The sequence below is a fragment of the Anas platyrhynchos genome, chromosome 9, assembly GCF_047663525.1.
Source record: "Anas platyrhynchos isolate ZD024472 breed Pekin duck chromosome 9, IASCAAS_PekinDuck_T2T, whole genome shotgun sequence".
Taxonomy (NCBI): Eukaryota; Metazoa; Chordata; class Aves; order Anseriformes; family Anatidae; genus Anas; species Anas platyrhynchos.
In genome coordinates this window covers 13,839,958-13,866,481 of record NC_092595.1, presented here as the reverse complement: position 1 = coordinate 13,866,481, position 26,524 = coordinate 13,839,958, and the positions used below count along the sequence as shown (strand labels likewise).

The following is a 26,524-nucleotide window of genomic DNA, read 5'->3' as shown; positions in this document are numbered from 1 at the left end:
GGAAGTGATTATCTTCTCGGGAGGGTGCAGGCAAGTGCTCAAGCTGTAAGGGGCAAGAGAGGGAGGACAAGGCCAGGGACCTGGGGATGGGGCTGCCACATGGGCTGGTGCCAGAGGGTGCTGCAGGGCTGGGCACAGGCACCAGCAGGCATCCCTGCAGGTCATGCCTGCCCCTCACCTCCTTCAACGCTTCCCTGCCTGGCTGTGAGGCAGCAGGAGTCCCTGACCCGCACTTGCTGGTGGCACAAAGATGCCCCTGGGCTATCAAAGTGGCAGGACATGGACGAGTTGGACTAGCATGAAAAGCAAAGCCAGCAAGAAGTCAGCCATGTGGGATGAAGATGCATTTTTATTTCACAGTGGAGATCCACGAGGCTGGCCTGCACACAATTGCCTGCACACATCGCAAAAGTGGCGTGCCAGAGGGAAGCCAGCTCCAGCACTGAGGGAAACGGCTCTCGCGCAGGCACAAGCCCTGGTGTCCCACCTGCCTTTTGGCACAAGCCTCACCTGCCCAGAGGCACGCAGCTCTGCCCCATCACTCCCGTCGTCTTTCTCCTGGCTGGAGTAAGGCCCTCATGGCCAAGGAGGTGCGTTTCAGGCTGGGTCCCTGGTGTTGGAGAGCAGAAAATTTGTCAGGAACATGTGGCCATGCCACTGCCTGCCCTGGGGATGGGAGGGAGGGCTGTTCTGCTTGCTGTGCAGTCATAAGCTCGGGGAGCCCTGGGGCCTCCCCAGTGCCACCCACCTTTCTCCTGGAGCTGTTACCCGGGGCTGTGCTCCCGGCTGGGTGCTGGTGGCCTGTCGGAGTCTCTTCTGGTGGAGGTTGTTTCCCGCTGAGGGAGCCAGGCTCCAGGCTCTGCTCCCCGGTGTACCCGGGGCACGATGCGTCGGCACCACTTAGGAGCCTTTCTGCAACCAGCACCGGGGTTTGCTTCGTTAGATGAGAACAAATGGCTCCCTGCGCTATAGCAAGACACTAACTGCTACGTTACCCTTCTTGTCCTGCCTGGGAGGTCGCAAAAGCACAGCTTTCTTTTGCCTGCATTCATTGAGGAGCTTGTTGTGGTAGTCCCTGAGCGGTGTGCCATGGGCGGTCTCCAGTTCAAACCTGGATGTGAGGAGAAGACACTGGTGTGACTTGAGGCACCACAGCTCCTTGGCAGCTCTCATCAGAGCCCTTTTGGCCAGCCTTTCCCGCAGCAGAGCACAGCACGGCCGCAGAGGAGCAGTGCAGGCCCTGAGTTAGGAGTGTTTCCTCAGTTCCTCTGTACGTCCTCTGAGCTCTGCCCGGTGGCAATGGCTGTGCCATGCAATAGCCCCTCTCCGATGGGCCCTGTGTGAAGCCACATGTAGGGGTGAGAAGCAACAGCAGCCAGGGCAGTTGTGGGGAGAGCATCTTCGCACAAGGCTTTTCCCTGAGTGCCCACCCGGCAGACCCAGCACAGGGCTTGGGGCACACGCACTCACTCTGGGAAGATGATGACGTGCCCAGAGCAGGTCAGGGACGCCGCAGTTGCTGTGCGAGGGATCACCAAGTCCAGCATCCCTGGGACCTGCAACAGAGGAGTGCAGAGCTGAGGAGCTGCGATGCTGGGGAGATGACCGGGGTGGATGGCTTCCCACTGCTACACGACCACATTGCCTCTCTGAAACACCCGCAGCTCATCCCCAATAGCCTGTTCTACTGAGCAGGCAGCCCTGATGCTGCATCATAAACTGCCTGGCTTTTTGTGAGCGCAGCAGCTGGGATGCTGCTGCAGGGACCAGTCCTTGCTGAGGTGAAGGCCCAGGTTCCCAGGGGGCTCCCCAGGCCACAGCAGTCCCAGAGTGAGCAGTGCTAACAGGCGTGTGGCAGCGGGATTGCAAAGGGTGCGCTGCAGCAGTGGAGAACAGAAACACTTACCCTCAACAGAGCTTCTTTCAGCTTGTCCTTCCCCGTCATCATTTCCAGAAAGTCATGGTAGTATTTCATTTGCACTCGTGTGCCCTCAATGAGGAGCATGCCGATGTCCTTCAGGATAAGTGCGACGTTTCTTCCCTTCCTGATGCAGCGGGAGAAGAGGGACATGGTGGCCTGGATGCACCCCACCACTCGTTTTGCAGACACAAAGGTGGCCGCAGCTATCTGAGCGTACCGCAGGGGTTCCAGAAGTTTGTCACCTGGAAAAAGCACACAGGAGGGCTGGGGATGCGGCAGTAACACAGGCTACACCCGCAGCGCCCAGGCTCTCGGGGATGCCTTGCAGCCGAGGCCACGGTGCTGAGCTGTGTCTGGAGCCAGCAGCGTAGCAGGTTCCAGGGGCCTGCTTCCCTCCAGGCAGTTTTTTCAGGGCTGCTGGATCTTGCAGCTGTGGCACACAAGGAGCCTGTTGTGAGAGCTGCTCCACAGCAAGCAGTTTGTGTTTGAGGAGCATCAGCAACTCTCCGACCTGGGAGAGGGATGGGAGCCATTTAGTCACCTTGGCCATGCTGTGGGGAAACGTGCGCTTCCATGAGCTGGCAAGAGCCAGGGCTGTAGGCAGACAGCTCACCTGGCAGATAGGCCTTGTCGTCCGTCAGCTGGTGGGCATCAGCGAGGTTCCTGGCCAGGCGGAAGACAGGGCGCTGCACCGTCAGCTCCCTGGCCCGAACCCGGAGTCGCTCAGGGATGGTGTCGAAGGACCCAAGGGTGGGGATGCGGACACCCTGCAAGCAGCAGACGGACCCAGCAAGGCAGGAGGGTGAGGAGAGCTGGAGGGAAAACAGAGGCTGCCCTGCTGGAGTGCTGGACACAAGCTGCCAGCTCTGCTTGGTCTCCGTGAAAGCCATGCTGGAGCCAGCAGCATCCTCAGGCCTGTGGCTTTCAAGGGGCGTCCAGCAGCAGTTTTGTACAAGCCGAATTTCTCCCTTGGCCGGGTCTCCTAAGGGGAGGTCCCTGTCTTCTGGGGAGGGGCAGATTAATGGCAGTTCCTGGCCAGGGAAGCATGAGGCCCTTGGAGCCCCAGGCAGAAGGGGAGAAGGGTATGAGCCCACCTTGTGCAGCAGGAGCTGCTGGTGGACGTAGCCAGACACAGTGTCCCAGACGGCAGCTCTCACTGGGAAGCAAGCGAAGGCCGGGTCACCCTCTGCCAGCTCCCAGCCCTTCAGCTCACCCTGACGGGGGCAATGCACTCAGGGTGGGTGCCGGCCATGCTGCTGCAGGGGCTGTGGCTGCCCTTACCCACAGCAGTGAAAGGCGGCACCATGGGGCCCTCCCGGCCGGTGTCCCAGAAGTCCATCCTGGGCTGCATCCCGCTGGTGAGGTGCTTCCCACGGAGAGGGCAGCCAGGCCCCAGGGGACCTCGGGGAGGGGGCAGCACCCCGCCACCCCCACCTGCTCCTCCCCATGGGGGTGGGGGCTGTGGCCATGATGCAACAGGGGCCTCTTGTTGCCTTGGCAGGGCCCAGTCCCTGTTGGTGCGGGGAGGCACCGTGCCCCTCTCACCTCTCTACCCTGGGAGCATGCAGCTGGGAGCAGCTCCTGCTGCAGCCTTTCTGCCTGCCACCAGGCTTTGTGATGGGCAACTTCATCGTGGTACCTGGGAAAGCTCACCCGTAAGTGAAAGCTGTGATTGCCTTGGTTTGTACAGCTAAACAGCTCCTGCTTTATGGTAAAGAACAGATGAAATGCTGGTGTTTTCCAGCTTTTGCTCTTCTTAATCTCAAATGTAGGGCTGAGCTACTAAGCAGCAACCTATTTGGCACAGCCTACTGGTGTGTGGGGCTGTGGGCATGGGCTTTGTTCCTGCTGAGGTTTCTTTTCTCATCACGGCCGCTCTTGTTACCCAAACTGTGCTCTTTATTTGTGGGGTGTGAACTCTCCACTGAGCCAAAGGGCGGCAGCAGCCCAGCCGATTGCTCTGGGGTTTGCCCGGTGTGCCTGTGGTGGGACTGGTTTACCAGTTCCCCACCCTTCAGCAGTACTGGTCTCTCCCATCAGCGTCAGCTAATGTCACCGCTTCTGATAGCAGTGATGCCTCAGCATGAGGCTGTGCATGTTTACCAGATGTCCAACAGGTACCTGCTGGCAGCTGACCTGGTGTAGGTCTGTCACACCAGAAGAGTTATCCCTCCCAACACCCTGCTTGAATTGCAGCCCTATGGGGCCGCTCGAGGCCTGGTGCCTCAGCCCAGCTCCTGCTGTGGGCTGCTGGGGGGTTTCTGGTGTTGGTGTTGCTGCGGTTGGGGCATGGTGCAAACAGCCCCTGCTGTGCTCGCTGTCTCTCATCCTCTCGCCATAATCTGTGTTGAGCCTGGACCCGTCGTCTTGGTGACCTCCTCGCAGGTCAATGGTTGGTATTGGGGTCACTGAGGCCTCCCCTTCTCTGTGTGACTGCAGGGAAGAGGAGAAGCTTGCATCGTGCACTACCTCTTTTGTAATTTCTTAGCAGTTAGTTTGCAAATGCGTTATTCAGCATATTTACAAACCAACAGAGAGGTTTTCAAAACAGTTTTCATCCATACAGACTGGAAGTCACTGTTATTTAAGGTCATAATTAGGCACAGAGGAGGCAAAGGCGGTGACTGCTCTGCAAACAACTTGTGATATTTCTACGCTTGCTTGTATTTATAAAATTTGAGCATATGGCACCTAAATAGCTGTAACAGCAGGACGGTAAGCTAAGGGAATACCTACTCAGTCAGGGGTATCGTACAATTTATTAAATTTAAGTGATATTTGCTTCCAGGCAGATATACTTTTAGTAGTTTCCAGTTAGCAAGTTTCACTCTGACACGTCATTAGCTGCTTTTGACATATTGCCTTGACCCCTACATTCATCAGCTTCTGGAAGTGGAAGGTGCAGAGATAAAACGCAAACCTTTCTGCTTATCATTTCAGTCTCCAGCACTCGCTGACGATGAAATATCCGTGTCACAGCCCGTGTTCTGCTTCACTTGTTAACTCTTAACTTGTTAACCAACAGCTGCACTAGCACAACGCTGTGCAGTAACAAATACCAAGGGCATTTCTTATTCAATTATGCCATGACTTTCTCTGACTTTGCATGAGAAAGAGGCTGTTTGGAATACTTGCTTTGATGACCTCAAGTTACCTTCATCTTGTTTTCATATCCCTTGCAGCCATAAAACCTGAGCACTTGTTTTTGCCAGATTATGTAAGATTGCTTGTAGGGCAAACCAACATTCCTCATATTCCTTCAGCCCATGGTGAACGTTGTGGCTCAAAGCGAGGTTTCGTTCCTCAGGACTACTGAACTGGAGTTTATCCATACCTTAAAGGGGAAAAATAAAGAAAACTCCAAACTCATAGAAGAAATCAAACTGCCCTGTAAATACAGATTTAAGTCTCCAGCCTTTTTATTTATACAAGGATTCAAAGAACATATTTTAACTTTAGATAAACAGTGCAAGAGAGTTACAAGTACCTTGGTAACAGAAAGAAATAGATAACTGTCCAGCTATGCCAATAAGTGAAATAATTCTTACTCCTGCAGATAAAAATGCATCTGTTTAAAGCAAAGGTGGACTTTAGATATTTTGCTATAATTTAGCCCCTACCAAGCCCACCAGAAAACAACAGGCAGTTTGTCATTTGTAAATGATAAGTAGCTGCACTCTCAAAGCCTTTTGAGACCCTCACCCTTAGTTAAAACATACACATTATGGCACAAAAGAGCAGGCTGAAAGACAGAGACGCTTGGAAATCCGCTATTTCTGGTTCTTCCTTTTCCATGGACAGGAGCCGTCGTTAACATCCTTTTCTAGCCCACCAACCTCCTCTGCACTCCTGTGAAGCAGACGCCTTTTCAACCCGAACCATCGTGAGTCACCACCTTGCTAACATAGAAGCAAATGTTTCTTCCCCAGCCGCCCCTGCTCCCCAGAGCTCCCCAGTAACAACAAATCCAAAGCTGGAGCCCCTGAGTGATTCCCACAGGGTTGGGGACGTTTGTCACAATGTTATTGAATGGGAAGGAGCCCAGGAAACGTCGCTTGTAATTACTTAAAAGGCCACAGGCTCTGCACTTGCCCGAGTGCAGGTCTTGGGGCTTGTTGGACCTGGGCTGATTTTCCCTTGAGCTGTACCAGCAGCTGTCTGCAGTCAGGTAGCCACAGCCTGGGTTCAGAGCCGTACCGAGTCAATGCTCTGGGTGGACTCAGCCCTTCTGGCTCTGGTGCTGAGCGCAGCCCCAGGCTGCAGTGGTGGGGTTGTGCCCTGGCTACCAGCCCCACTGGTCATTGCAGGGGCCGGGGAAACCACTCGGTGACAATGAAAAGAGCAGAGAAAGTGAGTAATGGGGAACCAACAAAAAGCAGCAGTGTTAAGCAGACGGTGTGAAAAGGTACACAAAGTAACACAAGCAGACCTGGGAGCAAGGAGCGAGGAAGTGTCAATGTCAACATCATGCACCTCCTGGCAACAAGGGGCGAGAGCCCCCGGCACTGCCTCTCACCCTCCTGGCACAGAGCTCGGGGTGCAGGCGCTCACTGTCACCCCCAGTTCTGCTCAAGGAAGACCGATGCACCTGACCTGCGGTCCCGGAGGGCCACTGAGGTGTAAGCGTAACCCCAGTGAACAGGGGAAGACATCAGGAAGGGTTTCTTCTACATAACGGTTCTTACTGTATTCTTCAGGCTCTTCTGTGTTACTTTGGACCGTCAGGTTTTATTAGTGGAACAGGACCAATGATTTGGGCTATTACATTGTTAAAATATTAACAGGACAATTGGTAAATTCTTTGCTTTACATTTAAGGTGTGCTCCTTGGTGCCTGTAAGAAGCTTTGTAATGTAAGAGGCTGACAACAAACTTTAACTGCATGGAAATGGAAACAACAAGGACTTTCCTGTTATGAAAAGCAAAACATTGACCTCAGTAGCCATTTTTTTAACATTCCAACCCAACCGCTTTTTGAAAAGGATACAGTGTTTTAATGCCCTCCTTCCCCTTTTGCTTTTGCATCTAAAGTTTCTGCAGGATTGGTTTTACCACTGGGTAGAAATTTAAAAAAAAAAAAGGGGGAAAAAAAAAGACAGGAACTCTTTGGCCCAGTAAAAGTAATGTGGAACTTGCTACATTTCCAGAAGTAAATCTGGATAAATCTATGACTTTTAGTTAGCCACTCCTGTATTTGGAAGGACGCAGAAGATGATAGATACACCTCTGCCCTCCCTCTCTCTCACAGAACAAAGACATCTGAAATAAAACCAACCCCATAAGGACGAAGCCCATCCAGACACGGTGCCTGTGTTGTAACTATGGCATCTGCTACACCGACATCTCCAGCAGATGCCTGCTGTACCCATGAGTTAAACGAGCCTTCTGGACAACCCAAAGGACACAGCCCTACAACAGAGACAATCCCACAGACACGTGAGGATACTTATATCTCTCCTGGAGCACCCTGGTGCTGGATGACCCTGAGGCTGCTGGGACAGGGCAGCAGCAGGGTGACCGGGTGCTTCCCTGAGCTGTAACAGGGCCACGGGCAGGCATCTGACCTGCCCTCTCATGCAGTCCCTGCAGCAGGTAGGACAAGTGTGTGGGGGGGTGGGGAAGGGATAGGGAAAGCAGGACGCCACTTAAAACCCAACAATGCAACAAGAACAAACACCAAAAGAAAAAGTATCTCCAACAAAGCGTCCCATTTCCTCAGCAGGTGCTACCTGTGAGTCATTCTTCTGGGCAGAGACACCGCCACGGGCTAATTGCCACCAGCTCTACTCTGCCCTAAGGCTTGGGGTCACTCCCTCATGCGCCTGGCGTGAGCTATCACAACCAGTCACAGTGCTCTCATTAGTACAAAGTCCCTGGTCTTTCTTACTACCACAAAAAAAAAAAAAAAAGGGCATTCATATCCATGGCTGGGGCCAGAGGAGGAAGAGGCAGCACAACTGTCTGTCTAGTAAAGTATCCTACTGTGCATTTTTTTTCATCTCTCTGTTACCTACTATGGTACTGCACTGCAAGTAGAAATTGGACCATTATTACTTGGGTAAAAAAAATGGCTTTCCGACTAGCATGCAAAGAAAAAATACCCCAAACCCCAACCCCTAACACTCAGTCCCAGTCACTTACTTAGATGTAGGCATTTAAAAATGTCGTCAGCTACGAGCTCTAGTCAAGAAACCCATTTGTGACCTTTCCAAAGTAAAAGGGAGATCTACGTTTTTGGGTCCAACAGCCACTGCCAAACTGTTTCAGTTCAACCCACTGCATCTGCTCACACTCCCACGTACACAGATGGAAGAGAAGGGTCACCTCTGCCTGCTGCAGAAGTACAGAAGGAAACCCCGAAACAGTCCCTGAACGCAGCACTTGAGCAGTGCTGTGACCTCAGACCCTCCGCGTTACGCAGCGGTGATGTTCTCAGCCCCCGGCGTGCTTTATGCAGCAGTGTGTTAAAGCAGTGCTCTGGCCAGCGGCTGGGTAACAAGATCAGGGAAATTGCATATTCCACTGCGGGCAGCAAAAGAGCTGCCCTCTGAGGGGCTGGCTGGGTTTCCCCAAGAGCCCCCTCTGCAAAGGCTTGTTTCAGCCCCAAGAGCCAGTCTGTGGCAATAACAAAATTCAAACAATGAGGTATGGAAAGAAGGGCCCAGCACTGGGGAAGAGACCAAGAAAGAAGAAAATAGCTCGAGCACTGCCAGAAATAGCAAACAACTGAAACCTTTTTCTCCTCCCTCTTTTTTTTTTTCTTTTTCTTTTTCTTTTTTCTTTTTTTTTTTTTTTTGCCAAGGTGAATTAATTATGTCCTTTTGTTGGTTGGTTGGTTTTGGCAAAGTGAAGCCCTCAGATGCAGTCTTTTTCCCGGCTGTGCTAGTGAGTTACCGCCACAAGTGCTGCACAGCGATGAAAGCCACTGAAAGGAAGAGGAGGAAGGCAGAAGGCAAAGATCTGCTGCTGGCCCCACTGATGCCGTGTCCAGACTGCTTAGGAATAGCGTGCGTTTCTGGCTGCCTGGTGCTGGGGCTCTTAGAAAGTCTTTTGCCACAGACGTCGTCAGGACAGCTGTCACCACTGCCAGAGCCGCTCATGTCATCACCTGCGGGGAGACAAGGGGGTGAGCCCAGCCTGCCCTCCTGCTGGTGATGGCCCTGCCTTCTCCTTGTGCCCCTGCGCCACCCTGCCTGGGCGACGTCTAAGAGTTAGTGTAAGCTGTTCCTGTGGAAAGGAGCGATCCCTTGGGGACTTGTCCCACCCCACCAAACAAGGCTGGCAAGAGCACAGCCCATCCTGCAGAGAGACAAGGTGCCACCCCATCATGGGGCGGCGGGGCACAGAGACTCAGGCAGGACACAGCAGAAGGGTGACTCTGGCCACGGCAGGGACAGAGGACAGCTTCAGAGAGCTTTTGGGGCAGATGGGAGCAATGGCCTCATCAGCCAGGCTGGGCTGAGCCTGGGGAGAGCATTACAGCACAGTGCTGAGAGCCCAGGCCACCCTGCAGCAAGTTGGATGCACTCAGACAAGGCTCTGCAGCCCGGAGCCAGAAGCCAGGTCATGGTGATACCTCGCTGCTGCAGGTGTGCACGAGGGCTGAGGGCTGCTGGGATGGACTGCTCAGCCCCAGTCCTGCTCTGCTACTCACTCGCGTCTTGGAAATCCACATCATTCCCGATGTTAGCGTTGCCCAGACGGTTTGTCATGATCTTTAGCTGCATGATTTGCTGGCGAATGGTCATGTCTGGCTTGGTGATGTCCACCTCCACCTCCGGGTTGTTAATCTGGTTAGCTAAGCCGTCCCCCATCACTTCAGGCAGGTAACTGTGGAGGAAGGTGACCGGTTTAGATGTCTGCGCCCAGCTAAGCTCAGCTCTCCCCACTACAGACACGGGTGATAACGCAGCCTCTTTGAAGCACAAAGAAGCTGCAGTCAGTGGCGTCTGACAGCCTCAGGCAGGGGAAGGAGACTGAGTGCCTGTGCCTGCTGCAAGCTGAGCAGGAGGGGCTCTGCATCTGGCCACACTAAGGCTATGGAGAGTAAAGTCCATGCAGGAAGGTTCTCGTGTTCATGACGATGCAGCCAGCTCTAGGGATGGCCAAGCTCTGCTGCCATCTGCCTGCTCTGGTTAAATGACTGGCACCTGGGATGACCGAATCCCTGTGCCCCACGAAGACCAGACAGGTCCCCAGGGAGGCTTCAGTGAACTGGAAACAGTCGGCCAGCAAACAGCACTGCACTGCTCACTTCTGCAGTGCTGATCTGCTCCATGAGGACTGTGGGGAGGTGCAGCAGCTGCCCATCCTCCCTTGCAGCCATTCCTAACCATCAGTCATGGGTGAGAGCTGTTTCTGCAGCTTCTGGATGTCACCTGGGTGCCTCCTCTGCTGAGGTGGCAGCATTGCAGAGCAGGCATGGTTAAAGACCTGCATGCAATTCTCAGCAACTGCCCTAGAGTTTGGGAGGCAAATCCAGCCCTTCTGTTTTACAATTGCATGCAGTATTGCAAAATTGCTCAATTAGTACAAAACTACTCAGTCATTTTTTGGCAAAAGCATCTCGATGCTTAACCCTTCAACACATGGCAAAATAAACCTTAAACCCTGCGTCTCCCAGCCCATAACAGTGCTGTCCTGGCACCCTGACCCTCTCCATACCTTCCCTTGGTCATCCCATTCCAACACTTGTCATCCGCCGCTGAGCTGGCCATTACTCTTTTGCTGCACAGGACGCTGGGCAGGGTGACCCAGTACGACTTGAGAGCTGTCAGATTCCCTTTGGCATCTAAAACCTATAAAGAAAGAGGATGCTCAGGGCCAGGGGCGCCCCATGGTTGTTAGAAGGACAAAGATTCTGGCTATTTTTTCATCTTACCACATGGTCATCACATAGTCTGTTTTTATGCCAACAGTGAAGTATCACCAACTTTCCCCTACAGACCAGCCCTCAACCCAAGCAGCCAGGACCAATGGTTACATGCCAAGGACTGTTCTGGTACTGCAAACTTGACCAGGAGAAGATCATTTTCTGGATCACGAGGGTAATGCCAAGAAGCAGCCTTAGTGGCAGCCAGCTGGGGTCTGCCAGGGTGAGACATGCTGATGTTTATGACGGAGGAGCCTCTGAAATGTGGGACCATAGCAGCTCACACAGCCCATCACCCACAGAACCCAAATCCCCTATAGAGCATTTGGTGCTCTCAGAAGAACAAAGCCTCAGGTCCCAGAAACACAAAGGGACTGCTCTCCCCACAGCCAGGGCCCTGCGGTCCAGCAGTCCAGGCTGGATGCAGCTTGCAAGCATGGCCACCCTGACACACCAGTGGGGAAGACAAACTCACCAGCATCTCCAGTGCTACTGCAGAGGATTTTGCTTCTAATGCGACCTTCCCCCGCCTTTTCTTGTCCTCACTGCTGGAGCCTTTTGTGCTGATTTTGGGATTTCCACAGCCTTGGAAAACCTGAAAAACAAACCAAACTCTCTACTCCATGCTCTGAAACTATTTACTTAATTAATTAGCACCCACAGTACTTATTATTATTATTATTATTATTATTATTATTATTATTATTATTATTATTATTATTATTATTATTAAAGTATAATTATCTTTCCTACTTGGAAGATCCCTAAGATTCTGGTTTAGTTTCTGGTCAGGTTACTCTTGTGCCAAGACTTGTTCTCAACACACTGTAACTGTTTTTAGTTACCGCAGTGAGGCAAAATGCTCAGAAAAACAACAAAAATTAGCATGTTTTTGGATGAGTCACTGATGTTGATATTTAATTACATCCAGTAATTTTATCTATTCCTATGATGATTTACAAATAAAATTCTGGGAAGTCTTAGAAGAACAACATGGGAGTTGCTCACACCAGTGGTGTGAACTTTGAGACTCAGAGCATGCAGAGCATGCGAGCTGCTCTGAACTGGATACAGACCGAGGTGGGACCACCCCAAGGACTCCTGCAACAGACGAGCACACTTCATCAATCTGATACCCACTCAGACCAGGAGAGCGCTGTGTGAGGAGGTGTCCACATCTGTCAGGTTGGATGCTTCAAGGCCAAATTAGGATGATGAGGATTTATCTGTTAACTTCCTGTCATCCTAATGCCAGCCCTACCACCCTTTGTAGCCAAAGGAGAGTAGAAGCCTGGGCTAGTCCTGAGCTCACCTGACTATACTCTTTATCTGATCATCATTTTGCCATACTCAAAGCCAGAGCTGCAGCTGCAGCAATTTGCAGCTGCAGAGCTCTGTTGCCAGTGCCACCAGCAAAGGCTGCCACATTCCCCTGATCACCAGATCTTACTGAGAAGTTTATCAAATACGTTTGGTTGCTCTGGTCAATAGGCTAGACTATTCTTACGCCCTTTCGATTTTATGAGATCTACTTTATGTCCCTCGGAAACACCTTTATTTGCAGATGATGTCATCATGGACTTGCTTTTATGTGGACAACCTTAGTCTTGCCTAACAATGAGAGAAAGAACATGGCCTTTCATGTTAGAAAAGAAACATAAATGATCACTTAGAGGCATGCTCCTGTTAGTCTGTGATGCGTGCCAGTGAATTCCTGCTTGGCTAAGCAATATTTTTGGCCCTTCCCTTCTCCAAGATCCAGTTAGGGCCTGCCCCACACCTTTCATCTGCATCTTTGCCCTAACTGTGGGATAGCTGCAGGATTTGGGGAATGCCTGGGCAAAATCAGAAGCCCTGGAGGGCTGTTTTTGTTCCCAAAGCTTCTCTCACCTGCAGCTATCAAAATGATTGTGGTTAAGTGGATAAATATACTAAAAATAGAAGACCAACAGAAGAAAGCTTCATGATATGCTTCTTGAAAGCCAGGTGAGCATCAGGAGAGCCTGTTTTGTATTCTCCAGATGGACTGCCAGATTGCAGCTCTGTCCCACAGATCCAACCTGATAGCCTAGTGTTTCTATTGCACAACATCACCCCAAGGCAGGCTGAAGCAGCTGCCTTCTGTCACTAGCGTAAGAAGGACTGTGCACTTTCTCTAACTGCCTCAGCTCAGCCAAAATACTTCAAGGCTCTTCAGACACAGATGCATCTGAGAGCAAATGCACCATGCCTCCCACAGTCCTTGCATATGCAGTCCCACCTGCATGTCTGTACCTAAAGGAGGCTGGCTGCAGCAGGGAGCAGCACTTGGAAATACCTGAGAAGGTTTTTGTCTGTGTAAGACAGTGGTTTGCTATCATTAAAAGAGCAGGGATTTTATCTCTCTCTTTCATCCTTCATCTGCTTTAATTCAGTTGAACACTGAGTGCAAAAAACATTTGGTCCTGACAGTTACACATGGTATATCCTCAGCCAGGCCCAGGCACACACTCTTACCTTGGCTGTGATTGAATCTTTGTTTTCTTGCAAGTTAGAAATAGCTTCAGAGATCCTCATGTGAATAGTCCCTATTACCGTGTCTACGTTGTATGGTCCATCAATCCGATCAGCCACTACGACCAGGGAATCTAGTGGAATAAGACAGAGACATCCTCTCATCAGACAAACCAAGTTAAAGCTCATGCTCATTGTGGCAGGCTTGCTGGAAGCCATCTCTCCATTTTCACTACTGCCCAAGCCTATGCTCCTTTTCCTCTGGAACAGGACTGATTGCAGAGGGGCTCGCTGCTTCCCAGCACGCAGGTAGAGCCATCCTCAGTAGCAGAGGAACAGCAGTCATCTCCTGAAAATGGCAAATCCAGCCTGTGCTCATGCAAAGTGACAAACATTTCTGGGGGTGCTGCAGAAAGGAAAAAGGGAAAATTGATGCAGAACTATAGAGTAATGCAGAGCTGTACTTGGACCTAACCCTCCTAACTCATAGCATGTCTTCAGCAAAGCCAACAGAAAGTGCCAAAGGTGTCCAGCAGGAGTTAAAGAGGACCTTAGGACAGGACCCAAATTGTTTTTAGATACCTGAAGTAGGATCTTAACCAGGTCTAACTTTGTGAGTCAAAAAAATAATTCTGAAAGCCACTGCTAAGCTGCTACTGCCTCTGTTTTCAACCATGTCTGCTTTAGTAGCCTGGAGGCCAGACCATGCATAAGCTTCATCAGGATTTAGGGACCTGGCATTCAGTTACTTGTGACCTCCGATGGCTCCAGTGTGGTCTGCATCCCCTAGGGGACACCAGAAGCTTCCTGGCAGGACAAGGGATCTTGCAGAGCACAGGGGTGGTCTGTGCTCATTTAGAAAAGGAAGTGTTTCACGTTCCTGTGGCCTCTCTATATGGAAAAAAATCACCTGTAATAGCTTCATGTTGATATTTCTTTTCTGCACAAAAAGGGTCAATTCTCAGGGTCTAGGGTGGAGAACTGTGCAGTATGTAAATGAAGTCATTCATTAGGAGTGATTAGTTTTCTGTCCTAAATCCTTATACCTTACCCATCAGCCTGGCATGAGACTGTCATTGCAGATGGCATGATGCTGCAGAAAGCTTATTCAGCACGAGTCCATTCTGCTGATATTGTCCACGAGCAATGAGATCACCAGGTGAATGACACCCAGCAGTTCAAGAGCGTACCAGTAAAACATGTCCTTCATCCTACAGCATCCCACAGTGTGTAGGTGCCACGTATGATAACACTTTGAAGCACTGAGGCTTCCCTCTGGGCTGCACAGCAGATTTCCTGTGTTGGGCCACTAAGAGGGCCCAACACAGCACTTCAAACTTGCTAGGAAAGTGTCCAGTCGCTGTCCCGCACAAGCCAGCAGGACTCAAAGAAAACCCCAAGTGACCTTCCATGAGGTCTAGGTGATGTTGTGCAGAAGCACTGGGTCCACAGGGGAAGTATTATACCAACAAGGAAGGCCTGATCCTGAGCCCAGCGCTGCCAGGGGAACAGCATGCACAATCCTCACAAATATTTTATCTTTGCTATTCCATGTCTGATGTTCACACCCTGACAGCTCTCAGCGAACGACCAGACTGTGCAAGTAGTAGAGGCAGGACAGCACAAATGCACAGAAGATACCAGATCATGCCCACAGAGCTCACAGCCTGTGCTCAGGTCCATAATGTAGGATTTAACAACATGCACAGACTGGGAACACTATGTATTTACTTTCAGTACTTAAAAAAGACTGTATTTTTTCAGACAATTTTAGCCTGAAGATGTGCTAAGCTTGAAACACAGACATTTAAATCAAAGTCTGCATCCTCAAATTAGTGATAGATTACATTTGACCACATACTGTAAGGATTTCCTTTAGTTTGACTGGCCCTAATTTGCCAAATTGAAGGAGTAACACTGTCTAGTTAACAAAGTCCTCTCCATCTACGTGGAAGGGCCTAATGGTGCAGAATGGACAATGTCAGTGAGCTTCTACCTTTGCCTGCATGTCTTGCTCCAGTCTCCAGTCTTTGATCAAACTATGGCATTGAAAGGTACAGCTGCTATTTGTAAGAAGTTCCAATTTCCTCCTAGCCATCAGCTCCTGACAAGACCGGTGTCTCCTGGGCAAGAGGAACCCACAATAATTGCAAAACGCGCCCAGAATTGGCTCCCTGTCCGTCAGCGAGAGCGGTACCTTGACCTTGCAGGAGATGGGCAGTCACCCTGTCAGGAGAGCACTGACAGGTAACAACTGGCTTGCTCTGGTCCGAAAGGCCAAAGCTTAATCAAAATCCTGGTGTAAAGCCCCAGGGGAAGGGAATATTCCTCCCCCTCTTTTACAGCAGGCTCCCAAGCTGCTCTCACGGGGAGCAGGAGCAATTAGCTGCAGTGCATCGCCCTTTGGTTCATTAGCCCCTAGCAGGGGGCAGGCAGCTGGCCAATGCACCTCCCGGAGTACGCGCCCTGGCCTCTGTTTGCAGCAGTTTGATCTTTAGCGTGCAGTGTCCCTGGAGAGGCAGGTGACACTCCTTGAGCTTCAGCGGGACTCTTCCTGTCAGCACCACCACACCTCAGTCCCCAGCCTGCCCACGGGGTTGCAGCTGGCTAGTGGAGCTGGCGTCCCGACGGCCTGGCAGTGGGCACCAAAAAGGGGAAAGGCCAAGCCCGAAGCTGATCTGCCCTGCTGCTGCCTCCTGTGAGCCCAGACCGTCACACCAAGGCTCCCTTGGTCTCAGATCACTCCGGGTCAAAATGTATAACCTGGGAGAGAAATGGGAACTTTCTGGGCACACAAGGAGCAGTGAGAGCACTGCAACTGTGTTGCACAGGAGATCAGATCACAGCAGCACAGTGATATTTCTGCCTTTAAACTCAATGAAATGGACACCTCTATACACATACAACCCACCGAGCTGTGTGACCAAACAGAAGAGAAATGAGCTCTTTTCTCATTTAAAATACAAGTCTAATTTTCCCATTCCTCATGTGACCTTAGCCCCTCCTTCCCATGCACATAAGAGGCCTCTTTCCATTTAGCAGTAATTCTGATCCCTTTGCTCTCCACCCATGGAAAAAGTTTATGGCTTCACGTTTCCAGACGACCTCCCAGAGAGGGCTGCCCAGAGCTTCCCATGTGCTCTCACAAATGGTCTTGTATGGATGAGGAGGCAGCTCGGACAGTGTGGCAGCAGGACGTGTCCCTGAGCCTCACAATTTGGGAGGGAAGGACAAATTAGTTGAATGCTGCCTGTAGGCAACCCCTAACAAAGAGAAGATGAAACTGCCTGAGCCCTTTGGTAGCCATACCAATGTCACTTTCTGACGGTCTTAAAGTCCAGCAAAATGTCCTGCAATAGCTTCTAGACTTTGGATCATGGGCAGAGAAACAGAAGTGTAAAAGCCTCCTTGAGTGCTTCCAATGGCCCTTTCTTTTCTTGGCAAACGCTACCTCAGAGAGTTCAAAAGGTGCCACCAGAGGTGGCTGTGCTGTGGCTAAGGCCTTCTTACCCATCAGGTACTTCCACTCGGTGTTGAGGTCCGCCTGGTTGGCCAGGCAGCCCTTCACGACGTTCAGGCAGTAGTTGTTGCACGGCTTCACGCTGGACATGCCCCGGCAGTGCGGGCAGTACATCAGCTTCATGATGGCGCGGGTGCACTCGTGGCTGAGGGATACCTGGGGGAGACGAATCACAGTCAGAAACACCGGCAGGCGAGGGGGGGAAGGTGCTGCTCCAAAAGGCAGCGTGGCTTCCCATGTGTGTGGCCTGGGAAGGCTGAGTCCCCTCTCACCACCTCTTCTTCCCCCCACCCTCCCTCGGTGTCACCCCTCACTGGAGGGATAGGACCTCAGAGTCCTGTTGGGGAAAAACAGGGAAAAACTGTAAGTGGGAACCATCATTCTTCACCGTACCAGGAAAAAACTGTCAATTAGGCACCAACCCCCTTCCAGGCCAGGCTTGCCCCCCAGCAGACAAAAAGGGAACAAGCACAAGCCTGAAACCAAAGAGCCCCTTCAGCGTCATCACCATGGCTGAGGGACACAGGGCTCGGCAGCACTCGGCCCCAGCATGCCATCACACCACGTTTAAAGGCTGAGCATTGTGGTGGCGAGGTCAGGCTTGTGCTAACTGAGCCCATCCCTCCTGGCGTCGTGACCACAGGCTCTGGCCGTGTGACCCTGCCACATGCCCGGCACGAGCCGTGCCCTCCCTGCAGGATGGATGCTGCTGCAGGTGCAGGTGACCCACCACAAACCGCAGCTCCGGGCTGCTGGGGGAAGCACAGCAGGGGCCAGGACGTGAAAAGTTCTCAGCTGGCACCTTTGGTAAGGAGGATGGTGTTGGAGAAAGATTTGAACAATTGCAAAACCATGGGGAATTTTGGAACTGCCTGCTGTTGAGAGCACTCGACACTGGAGAGAGATTGCTCTCTGGAAGCATCTGAGGAGCTGCAGGAGCCGGTGAAGTGAGCCAGACGCACGGTGTGAGCAGCTTGTAGAGCCTGCACGTGCAGCCGATGCTCTTCAGGGGTAACTCTGGGGGTGGCTGCTGCTGCAGGGCTGGAAACAGCCCCTGACTTCCTCACTAATTGTGACAGATACTCAAACACAGCCTGTCAAGCTTCTGGAAGAAGAAATTCTGGGAAGAAAAATCCAGTTCCTAGGCTGACAGAGAAACCCCTGCAGAGTTCCCCCTCCCCTCAGCTGCCTGCGGTGCAGCACCTCACCTCCAGCCAGCCTCGGACGAGAGAGGTGGCGTGGTGCTGGGCTTTTGTCTGGCAGGAATGCACTAAGAGAGCCTCGTGGGGACATTTTAGGACCAGGATAAGACTTTCTGGGTCTCGCAGAGAGAACCCACACTCGGAACACTTCACCACCAGCACGCACCCTGAGACGCTTTGTGCTGAACACAGCACCCCTCCTGCGCGGCCTGACGGAAACACCAAGCGAGCCTAGGCCGTGCTCTGCTTTCCGGGAGCGCTTTCTGCTGCGTTTCTGGGCCAGTTCCCACCGGCAGCTGGCGGTGGCTGCGGTGCGGCCGTGCTGCCAGGAGATGGAGGCTTCGTCCCACAGAAGCCAGCAGGGCCGCATGCATCGCAGCCAGCACTGAGCGAGGAGGCAGCACCAAGGCCCCGAGCTGCGCGGGGACAGCCGGGCAGAGGGACAGGAGAACAGAACAAGTCTCAGGGCTGTTCTTGGCTCAGGGTGTAAATAGCCATGACTGAACAGTACCCAAAAAGGCAGCAGGTATGAACGCACTGACTGCTAACACACTCACTGGTGAAGACCTTCCGAAAGCAGAATGTTTACATATAAAGCAGGAGGTGCAGCTAGGAAAGGAGCTGCAAGCTCTCCTTCCGCAGGAGGATGTGATGTGCAGGAGGCTGACCCACTTGGGCTTGGAAGCAGGACAGTGGGGTTGCCCGCTGCCCGCCCAGGATTCCCCTCTGGGCAGGTGAAGGCTGGCTGTCCAGCAGTGGAGAGGAAAGCCACCAATATTTAGAAAACAAAGCTACTCAGTGCCTGGCCACATCCCATGGAGGACCTAGAGAGAGACAAGTGACAGATCTTGGCTCAGAAAAGCATCTACATCACGCTTGGCTTTAAAGCCCTGTGTAAACCCAGCAGCTGTACTGGTGCTGCTCACATGAATGCAGTGAGGCTGTACCGAAACGAAGTGTGCAGTGCACCCAGCAGGCTTTTCACTGGCATTTCTGCTTGCAGGATTTACTCTTTTATTCATTTATCTATTTATTTATTTATTTTATTTATTTATTATTTATTTTTTCCCAACAAAACAGAGAGGACCTTTGCAACTGGAGGGCAGTGCTACCTCGTCCACTGGTGAGTGCCATGGGAGGCCCAGTAATTAACCAGGGTCACCCGAGCCCTGCCATTATCCGAAGGGCCTGCCTGTCACTGTGCCAAAGTGGCTTTGCCTCCTTGAGGACAGGGGAGGGCCACACTGCTCTGGGCGTGGTTGAGGTGGCTCCATCCCTGCAGCCTTTTCCCCTGGGCCGAACAGGCCACATGTCGGCACAACTGCTGCTCTGCTGAACCTGGCAGGGGCCAAGTGTTCAACTTAACCTCGTGGCAGAAACAATAAGTGTCAATTTTTGCAGGTGGAAGAGGCCAGGCTCCATGCCCTTTCTCCAAAGAATTACTCAAGCCACCTATGCTTGCAGCAGCTCTCCTTTTTCATAGGCGGACTGCAGAGGTGAACTGAAAACAAAGGGATGAGAGAGGGCACAAGGAGGAATTTCAGCGAGCATTTCCAGCATGTTTCACTTGGCTGGAGCTCAGCTCCGCATCATTCCCCACAGCCCAGCCCATGGACTTTTGCTCCACACAGAGCAGAGGAGAGGGAGGGGATGGGGCTCCCAGAGCTCCTCCTGGCACTGACCCTGCACCGTCCCTCTGTGGGTCTTGGAGCATGTTTTGGAATAGAGCCCTGCACAGCTCTTTAGTCCCTGTTGAAGCAAACTCCCATTTTTTTTTCAGGTAGCACCTCACCCACAACACACACAAGTACAGCTGCCCTGATAGAGACCTTCCAGGGAAGGGTGGGTATTAATTTCCCTTGGCCACTGCTACCAAAGCGTTGCTAGTTCAGCTGATGTGCTCTTGGAGAGCTGGAATGGAAAGCCCCTTGGTGTAGCATGCCCAAAGGGCTTCTCTGGTCTTGCCCCTTTGCCCTAACCAAGAGCCCGTTCACCTTTCCCTGCAACTGCTACAGAGCAGCACAGACAAAGGAGCCAACACAACAGGAGGAAAAAATCCAAAATAAAGGACCCCACCCACCAACACCCTCATACTCTAAGACACTCCCTTGTTCTGTTTTTTTCCTACAGCCTTCAAAAGGCCCTAAAACATTCTGACCACCCCCCTGCTCAGCAGCTAACAACCTGCCCCGCAATAACTGATGGATCAATCAGCGACGTCCTTTGTGCAGCACAGGTGGCCTGGAAGCAGCAGCGTGCGAACTCTTGCAGATGAAGTGAAAGCTAACATCGTGTGTTCATCGTTAATGATCTGGCACAGCGTGATGACAGGACATGACAGCAATTGCTTTCTCTGAGTACTATCGGTCTGGCCCAGCCTGTGACTTCTGGGGGTGCCTGACTGAGCTCCCACCAGGGCCGCTGTCACTATAAGGGGGCTTTCATTAGGGCGCTTTGGGAAACACCAAGTCGTCAGGACTCAAACTTTCCCTAATAGCAGCTGACAAGTCAGGCAGGAAAACCAGCAATGCCACCTTGGTGCAAGCCCAGCCCTGACATCCCTCCCTCATCTCACAGCTGGCAGAAGGGCTTGCACGGCTCTGCTCCCTGCCTGGCCACAGCACGGAGCTGCAGAGGATGCTGCTCCGTGTAACTTAGAATCAGAGAAGAATCAAAGAGGGACTCTTCGGGGTCAGTGGTGGATGTTTTCCTTAAGTTTCCTGGTGGGAAGCCCTAATTAAAAGACCTGCTTATAAATTGGCTAAAACACATGATGCCTGCAAACAAAATGCAAGTGTAAGTTGACCACCTACTCCTACCAAGAATCAGCTGAGAGGCCCAACGTCTTACATCTTTGTGGTGCCATTACTCAAACTGTTCACCTCCACAGAAACCAGGCCCACCCACAGCAGCTTAAGGCAGTCCACCCAGCTGGCCCCAGGCAGCCAGGATCCCACCTCCTGCATCTTCTGATTCATGACAGTGCGTTTACTAAACATGCTGCACATCCTGATATACACGTATTAGAGCTCATCTTACACAGACATGATTTCCAACTACAGGGTTTCAGTAACAACCTTCCTTCTCCATGCTGACATGGCTCTCCTTTAGCTTCAGTGGCACCTATAGTCCCGTCTTAGGTCAGTGACCTAGAAACTGCATAAAGATGTCAGGAAGAAATGCACAATACATTTGAGAAGCCATTTACCAAGGACCTGAAAAAAGAACATTACTGAGAGAGATGGCTTGGAGCCAGGGCACTCCTCATTCAGTTGTCAGAGATATAAATAAATATGCCAAACAAAGCTAAGCCCAACTTAAAAATACATTTTTCCTATGTCATTGCTCAGTTAAAATCTGTGTACTGTATTCTGATCCCAGTGACATCAGTGGGTGCAGTTCCTGAAAGCCTAAGCCCAGTGATGAAGTGATAAGGAAAAATAATATAATTTCTAAGAAATACCCAAAATGGGGGACAACTTGGTATTGAGCAATGACTCATTTTAATTAAAGCTACTTTACAGCTGGGGATACAGTAGTTGATTTGAGTAGCAATGAGCTAATGCGACGGGAACAGGTGGCTGCTTCATAAAAAGCACCGTTTCACCATCGGCACTGACATTTCAAGGAGCTTGTCATCAGGTATTATCCTGTGACTGCGGCTCGCATTGAGAGCCCAGCTCTGTGCTTTTCCATGGCTACTTTCCAAAGCCTGATGTGCCCATGCGTGGTAGATGGAGCCACCCGAGCAGATGTGAATTGCCAGAGGCAAGCACTTCACCAGAGCACAAAATCTCCGCAGAATCCCTCGTATCATGTCTGGGGTGGGAGGGGAGCTCGCGGGTTTGCACGGCTCGTGGCACCACCAAACGGCGCAGCCGCTGAGCTGGGACTCACCGCGCGACTGTTCGGCACCGGCGCTTGCGGAAGAGCCAGCAGGGAATGAGCACATGTGGAGATAATACGACAGAAAATTGAGAACGCGTCGTCCTCAGCATTCAAAGTGGCATTTGTTTCCCTCATTTTTCCTCCTCCTGAGCAATGTTTAAATCAATTACAGCAAAATTAATGACTTTTGCAAGCAATTTGTTGAGAGGATAGGCTGGGGGATTAGTCCCAGGCTGGGTTCCCTGCAACCACAACAGACAATTTAGAAAACATTCAGCCTGGAAGGCTCCTGACCAAAAAGGCCCCTGCCAGGTAGTTTACTAATATGCTTCCAAGGCAGAGAATCACAGAAATGCAGGGAGCTGAGGGACGAGCAGTCACCTACTCTGTCTCCTGGCACTGAGACATGCTTAAGGAGAACTGAGCTGTCCTTACTATTATCTAAAACATGTATTCAGGATAAACTTTCTGAAGGGAAGACGCAGGTGAGGCGAAACTACTTGTAGAATGGGAGAAAGAGCTCAACCACGTGAGGCTCTCCTGCATCAACACTGGAGGCACCGAAAACACCTGAATGCAGACAGCTCTTGGATCTGCCAAGGCCTTGGTCTCCATGGGATGCACAACTGGGAAGCACTCTGGCTGCAATGGCTAGATTTTTCCAGAGCATAGGAAAAAGCCTTCTTATCCTTCCTCTGAGCCTTTAAAGAATGTCTCAAACTTGTGTTTTTCATGTTCAGTCCAAGTCCCCCATCTTTGCACAAATACACATGCTCATACATACTAAAAGCATGTTTTACAGAGCCACGGGATACTCCTCTTGGAACCCCACCATCATCTGTTCTTTTCCCAGTGAATCACCCACCCAGGTTATCTGTTCATTTTCCAAACAACATCCCCTGGTTTGTAGATATCTCAGTGTAAGGTTTGGTGCAAGCCACATGGGGTGTGAAAGCACGGCGCAATTCCTCCTGGCACGGAACTGGACTGCTCTAAAACTATCACAGTGGAAGGCTTTTTTCACCCTTAGTAACTGGAGCCTCATAGGACAGGTCACAGAGAAGAACAGAGAGATGCAAAGAAAACCCATGTTTTCTGCTGTTACCTTAATGCCTATGGCTTGGAAAATATTTGAGGGTAACACCCTCACAGAAGGGCCTGTGAAAGTAGTGATAGAAGCCTTAAATATTAATGCATTACCATGTCTTTCTTTTTTAGCTAAAAGCTGCTACACCTTCAATCCAAAACACATTTCTTTATTCAAGCCAATTCTTTTCTGTGAAGGTCCAAAGAACTAAGAACTAGAAAGACCGAAGAACTAAGTTTGGGATGCAGAGCAGATGGCCCCGGGCACCAGTGACAACGAGGTGCTGGTGCCGGGACAAGCTCTGTATCATCACATCCAGGGGTTTTAGGGGTCTTTGGATCGAGCACTGATCCTCCCTCCCACTCCCCAGCTTTCTGAGTTCTGGAGAAAGGCTGAAGGAAGCTGCATGCACCTGGAAGGACACTTCAGCAGCGACAGAGTCACACTGCTACCCCCAGCACGAGCAGAGCAGGCCTGGCTCTGGCCAGCTGCAAGGGGCGAGCCCAGCTCTGCTGCTCCTGCAGCCCCTGGTAAAGCTCCTTGTGTGCCCGTGAGGAGGTAGGCAGCTCCTTCAGCACCCAGCACCTGTGGCCAAGCTGCAGATGCTTTTGAAATGTTGGCTTCAATCGAGGGAAAGAAAAAAAAAGCAAAACAAAAACAAAAATCCCCACCCAAATCCTTTCTCCTTTTGAAGTCTGGCTTAGAAGCAAATGAGAACCTGCAGCTGAGCTGCAATGTGATGGGACTCCTTGGCCTTTGAGGGCCTTTAAGTACATCTGAAAGGCATTTAACACCAATAAATGAAGTGCAGCTCTTGCTGCTATTTTCCTACCCCCCTCTCCCGTTGCATGTTCAGCCCCAGGCTGCTGGGAGCCATCTGTGCCTTGCTTCCCAAGGAGCCAGGGTCAGGTAGGGGGGAGAGATCTGAGGATGAAGAGAGGCCCGGGTGAGAAATACAGTGGGTGCAGGCAGGTTGACTGATGGAAGAAGACCAAGCCAGTCCGTAATGCCTCTGGCGGAGGTGTAGCTCTCTTGGCCCTCTCCCCTTGAAACATTTTGCCCCAGGGAGCTCCCTGCGGAGTGGGGTGCTGTTGGTGCTCACCGTGTGGGATCAGGTCCCAGCCTGTCGTGTCCCTTCCCAGCCCTCTCCGCCCAGGAGCAGCACAGCTGCAAGGTACACACAGGCACGTGGACCTGCAGCACCAGGCTGTTCTGACACGATGTGGGGATGGTTGAGGAGAATACAAAATACCTCCAGAAATGTCAAATATATGACAAAAAGTGCCTGCGCTAACTCACAGGTGTATTTTTCCAGGTAGAATATCTGACTGTCTGAATGGCCATTTTAACCTCCAGAAACACCAACTGAACCCAGCAACATCGGGCAGCTTGGGTTCCCAAACCTACTGACACTTTAAAGCCAGCAGCTTAGAGGCAGCTTTCTAAACCTGAGGCAGGTGCATGTCCTGACAGCCAGTGTGAGAACGCACCTAGAGCCGGATGCCTCCACAGCAAGACTACGGTTTACCGCTGTTCTTGTTCACTGCATGTTTTTAAAACTCACCCAGCGACCTGTAGTTTTACAAACCACGAGACCAGCTCCTGACATGGGGCTGGGATCAGAGCGGGCTCTGCTCCCCGTCCCTTGGAGGAGGCCTCAGGGGCTGAAGGCAGGCGGCTCCATGGGCAGCTGAGTGTGTGGCACCCTTGCCTGCCTTCCTGAGGGGTATTTTAAAGGCAACCTGTGGAAGTAAGGGAAGTTTTTTATTGCCAGCTACAAAAAAAACACACATTCTGGAGTAATATTTCAGAGAAATCAGGTCAGCTCTTCAACTCACAGATCTGGCTGTGTGCACTGGGAAGGCTGTTCAGAGCCACTCGAATTACTGCAAACCCCTCAGCCTGAATTGTACTGCTGGGATAAGGTTGTCAGCATGAAAAACCGCAGCTACAAAGAAACGGCGAGCAGGGGCGCAGGTGCTGCCAGGCGTGCCAGCAGCAGAGCCCAGCAGCACGCTGCGCAACCACGGCCCTCGCTTCTGTTCCACGAAGGGCACCTGGAGGACGGGTCTGCGGCCGCCTGGCTCCGTGACGGGGGCTGTCTGCATCGTGGCACCTACGTGCTGGGAAGCATTTCATTTTCAGTCTTTCCAAGGAAAGGCTCTCAAGCACTGTGATCAAAACAAGCAGGGGGGTGCTGTGGGTTCTGTTTCCAGGTGTGCAAGCTGGAAACTGGGGCCCGGCTGCTGTGTGCACAGGGCTGTAAGCACCCAGCTCACCTGTGCAGGAGCAGCCCCGGCTCCCTCCTTCACATGGTCAGCAGCTGCCTTGAGCATATTTGTGCCAGTCCTGATATAATTAGCACCTCGGTGTGTGTTAAATGAACCAAGGTTTCCCATCTTTTAGAATAAAACTCTGTAAGGAACAGCTGCAGGGCTGACAAATATGATTCTTTCGAAGTCTAATGAATTGTATAATCACTTCAGTCATTATCTCCCTTACACAAATGCACGCCAATCAGTCCATGGAGCACGGTGAGTTCTGAGCTTCACCAAGTCCATCACTCAAGATGCATCAACCGTGCTTCCAAAACCTCTTTCAGGGATCCCAAAGCAAACAGCAGAGATGGCAGAGATGACCCTGCAGGTAGTGACCCTCCCGCTTTTCCTCGCTGCAATCAGCTCAGCACAGGGTGAGGGACGTGGAAGATAAAGACTGGTGCCAAAGCTGTGCCCTTCGCACTCCAGTGGACCAGAGCTGGTGCTGAGCCTGAGGACAGACAGACTGCCTGGCTTCCTCCCAGCTCAGGACAGAAGCGAGGCCAGCCCAGCAGCCAAATGGCCATTTTGCAAACTCAAAAAAGAAAAGAAAGCTAGCACAACCCAAACGGAGGCAGCTCATCAGTCAGTCAGTCCCAGCCCCGCTGCAGCCAGCATCACAGCACCTCCTGCGAGCAGCAATGACTCCCAGCCCCAGCAGGCAGCACGGTTCACGGGGAAACCAGAGCAGAGGACAGGACCTGCAGCCACCCAGGAGGATGCAAGCCTTGGGGTTCCTGCCCAGTGCTCCCCTTTGTCCAGACACTAAAATGAATGGAAGACTGATGAGTTTAGATGGCTGGCTGTCACGCTCCTCTTCCTCTGGAGAAAAATACTGCAAGCCACTGCTGCCTGTTCAACACACTCCCTTCTCCTTCCACCTGACGCAGTGATTTCCAGCTGGTACAATTTTCAATCCTTTGAAAACCTTATTCAATTGATTTTAACCACCAGATACGTACCTGTTTGCCTGCACTATTTCTATTATATCCGGAACACCTACAGGCTTTTATCTCTGAAGGTTTGTGATTTAAATATAACACAGGATAGAAATACTGGAAAGCACCACCTGAAAAACACCTGTGAAATCGTTCTGGGAAAGGGACATTAGGCTTCTGGGTTTGCAGAGGAATCTGACTGACTGGGACTTATATCTGAAACATTTTAAGCCACACAATCCCAGCTACCAACCACCCGGGGAGGAGGGCTCTCCAAGGACATGGG

General features: G+C 51.6%; 2 protein-coding genes and 1 long non-coding RNA gene across 8 annotated transcripts in view; 1 reads left to right on the top strand and 2 right to left on the bottom strand.

The window, feature by feature from the left end:
* Positions 1-331: 331 nt before the first annotated feature.
* LOC106015357 (coiled-coil domain-containing protein 81) lies at positions 332-3,494 on the bottom strand. 4 transcript variants are annotated; one of them, XM_072042430.1, is made up of 9 exons: positions 3,203-3,273; positions 3,016-3,077; positions 2,535-2,733; positions 2,139-2,163; positions 1,907-2,045; positions 1,471-1,556; positions 996-1,111; positions 749-912; positions 332-610 (listed from the first exon to the last, which is right to left on the bottom strand). In XM_072042430.1, exons 1-9 carry the CDS (start codon positions 3,270-3,272, stop codon positions 539-541), a joined length of 933 nt encoding a protein of 310 aa, XP_071898531.1. In that variant the 5' UTR covers position 3,273; the 3' UTR covers positions 332-538. The 4 variants fall into 4 exon arrangements, with proteins under 4 accessions (XP_071898531.1, XP_071898529.1, XP_071898528.1 ...); XM_072042428.1 differs by having other exon boundaries at positions 1,907-2,163; positions 2,535-2,688; positions 3,203-3,276; XM_072042427.1 differs by having other exon boundaries at positions 1,907-2,163.
* LOC140003183 (uncharacterized) lies at positions 3,438-20,276 on the top strand. Its single transcript, XR_011811336.1, has 3 exons — positions 3,438-3,576; positions 19,088-19,130; positions 20,138-20,276. It is a non-coding gene; the product is annotated as an uncharacterized lncRNA (long non-coding RNA).
* Positions 5,317-26,524, bottom strand: part of GPC1 (glypican 1) — a 287,237-nt gene continuing 266,029 nt past the window's right edge. For all 3 annotated transcript variants that reach the window (XM_072042424.1, XM_027464057.3, XM_072042425.1), the window contains 6 exons: positions 16,796-16,961; positions 13,289-13,419; positions 11,268-11,387; positions 10,585-10,718; positions 9,575-9,750; positions 5,317-9,028 (listed from right to left, as the gene is read on the bottom strand). In XM_072042424.1, coding sequence (XP_071898525.1) covers positions 8,811-9,028; positions 9,575-9,750; positions 10,585-10,718; positions 11,268-11,387; positions 13,289-13,419; positions 16,796-16,961 — 945 coding nt within the window. In that variant the 3' untranslated portion in view covers positions 5,317-8,810. The remainder of the gene's footprint in view (positions 9,029-9,574; positions 9,751-10,584; positions 10,719-11,267; positions 11,388-13,288; positions 13,420-16,795; positions 16,962-26,524) is intronic.

Excerpts from the sequence above, each read along its gene's own strand:
- LOC106015357 (XM_072042427.1), bottom strand. The coding sequence starts at position 3,272 with ATGCAGCCCAGGATGGACTTCTGGGACACCGGCCGGGAGGGCCCCATG. Across the intron at positions 2,734-3,015 it reads AGCAGCTCCTGCTGCACAAG|CTCTCCTCACCCTCCTGCCT; the intron begins GTGGGCTCATAC and ends TTTTCCCTCCAG. Across the intron at positions 611-748 it reads GTAACAGCTCCAGGAGAAAG|GGACCCAGCCTGAAACGCAC; the intron begins GTGGGTGGCACT and ends CTCCAACACCAG.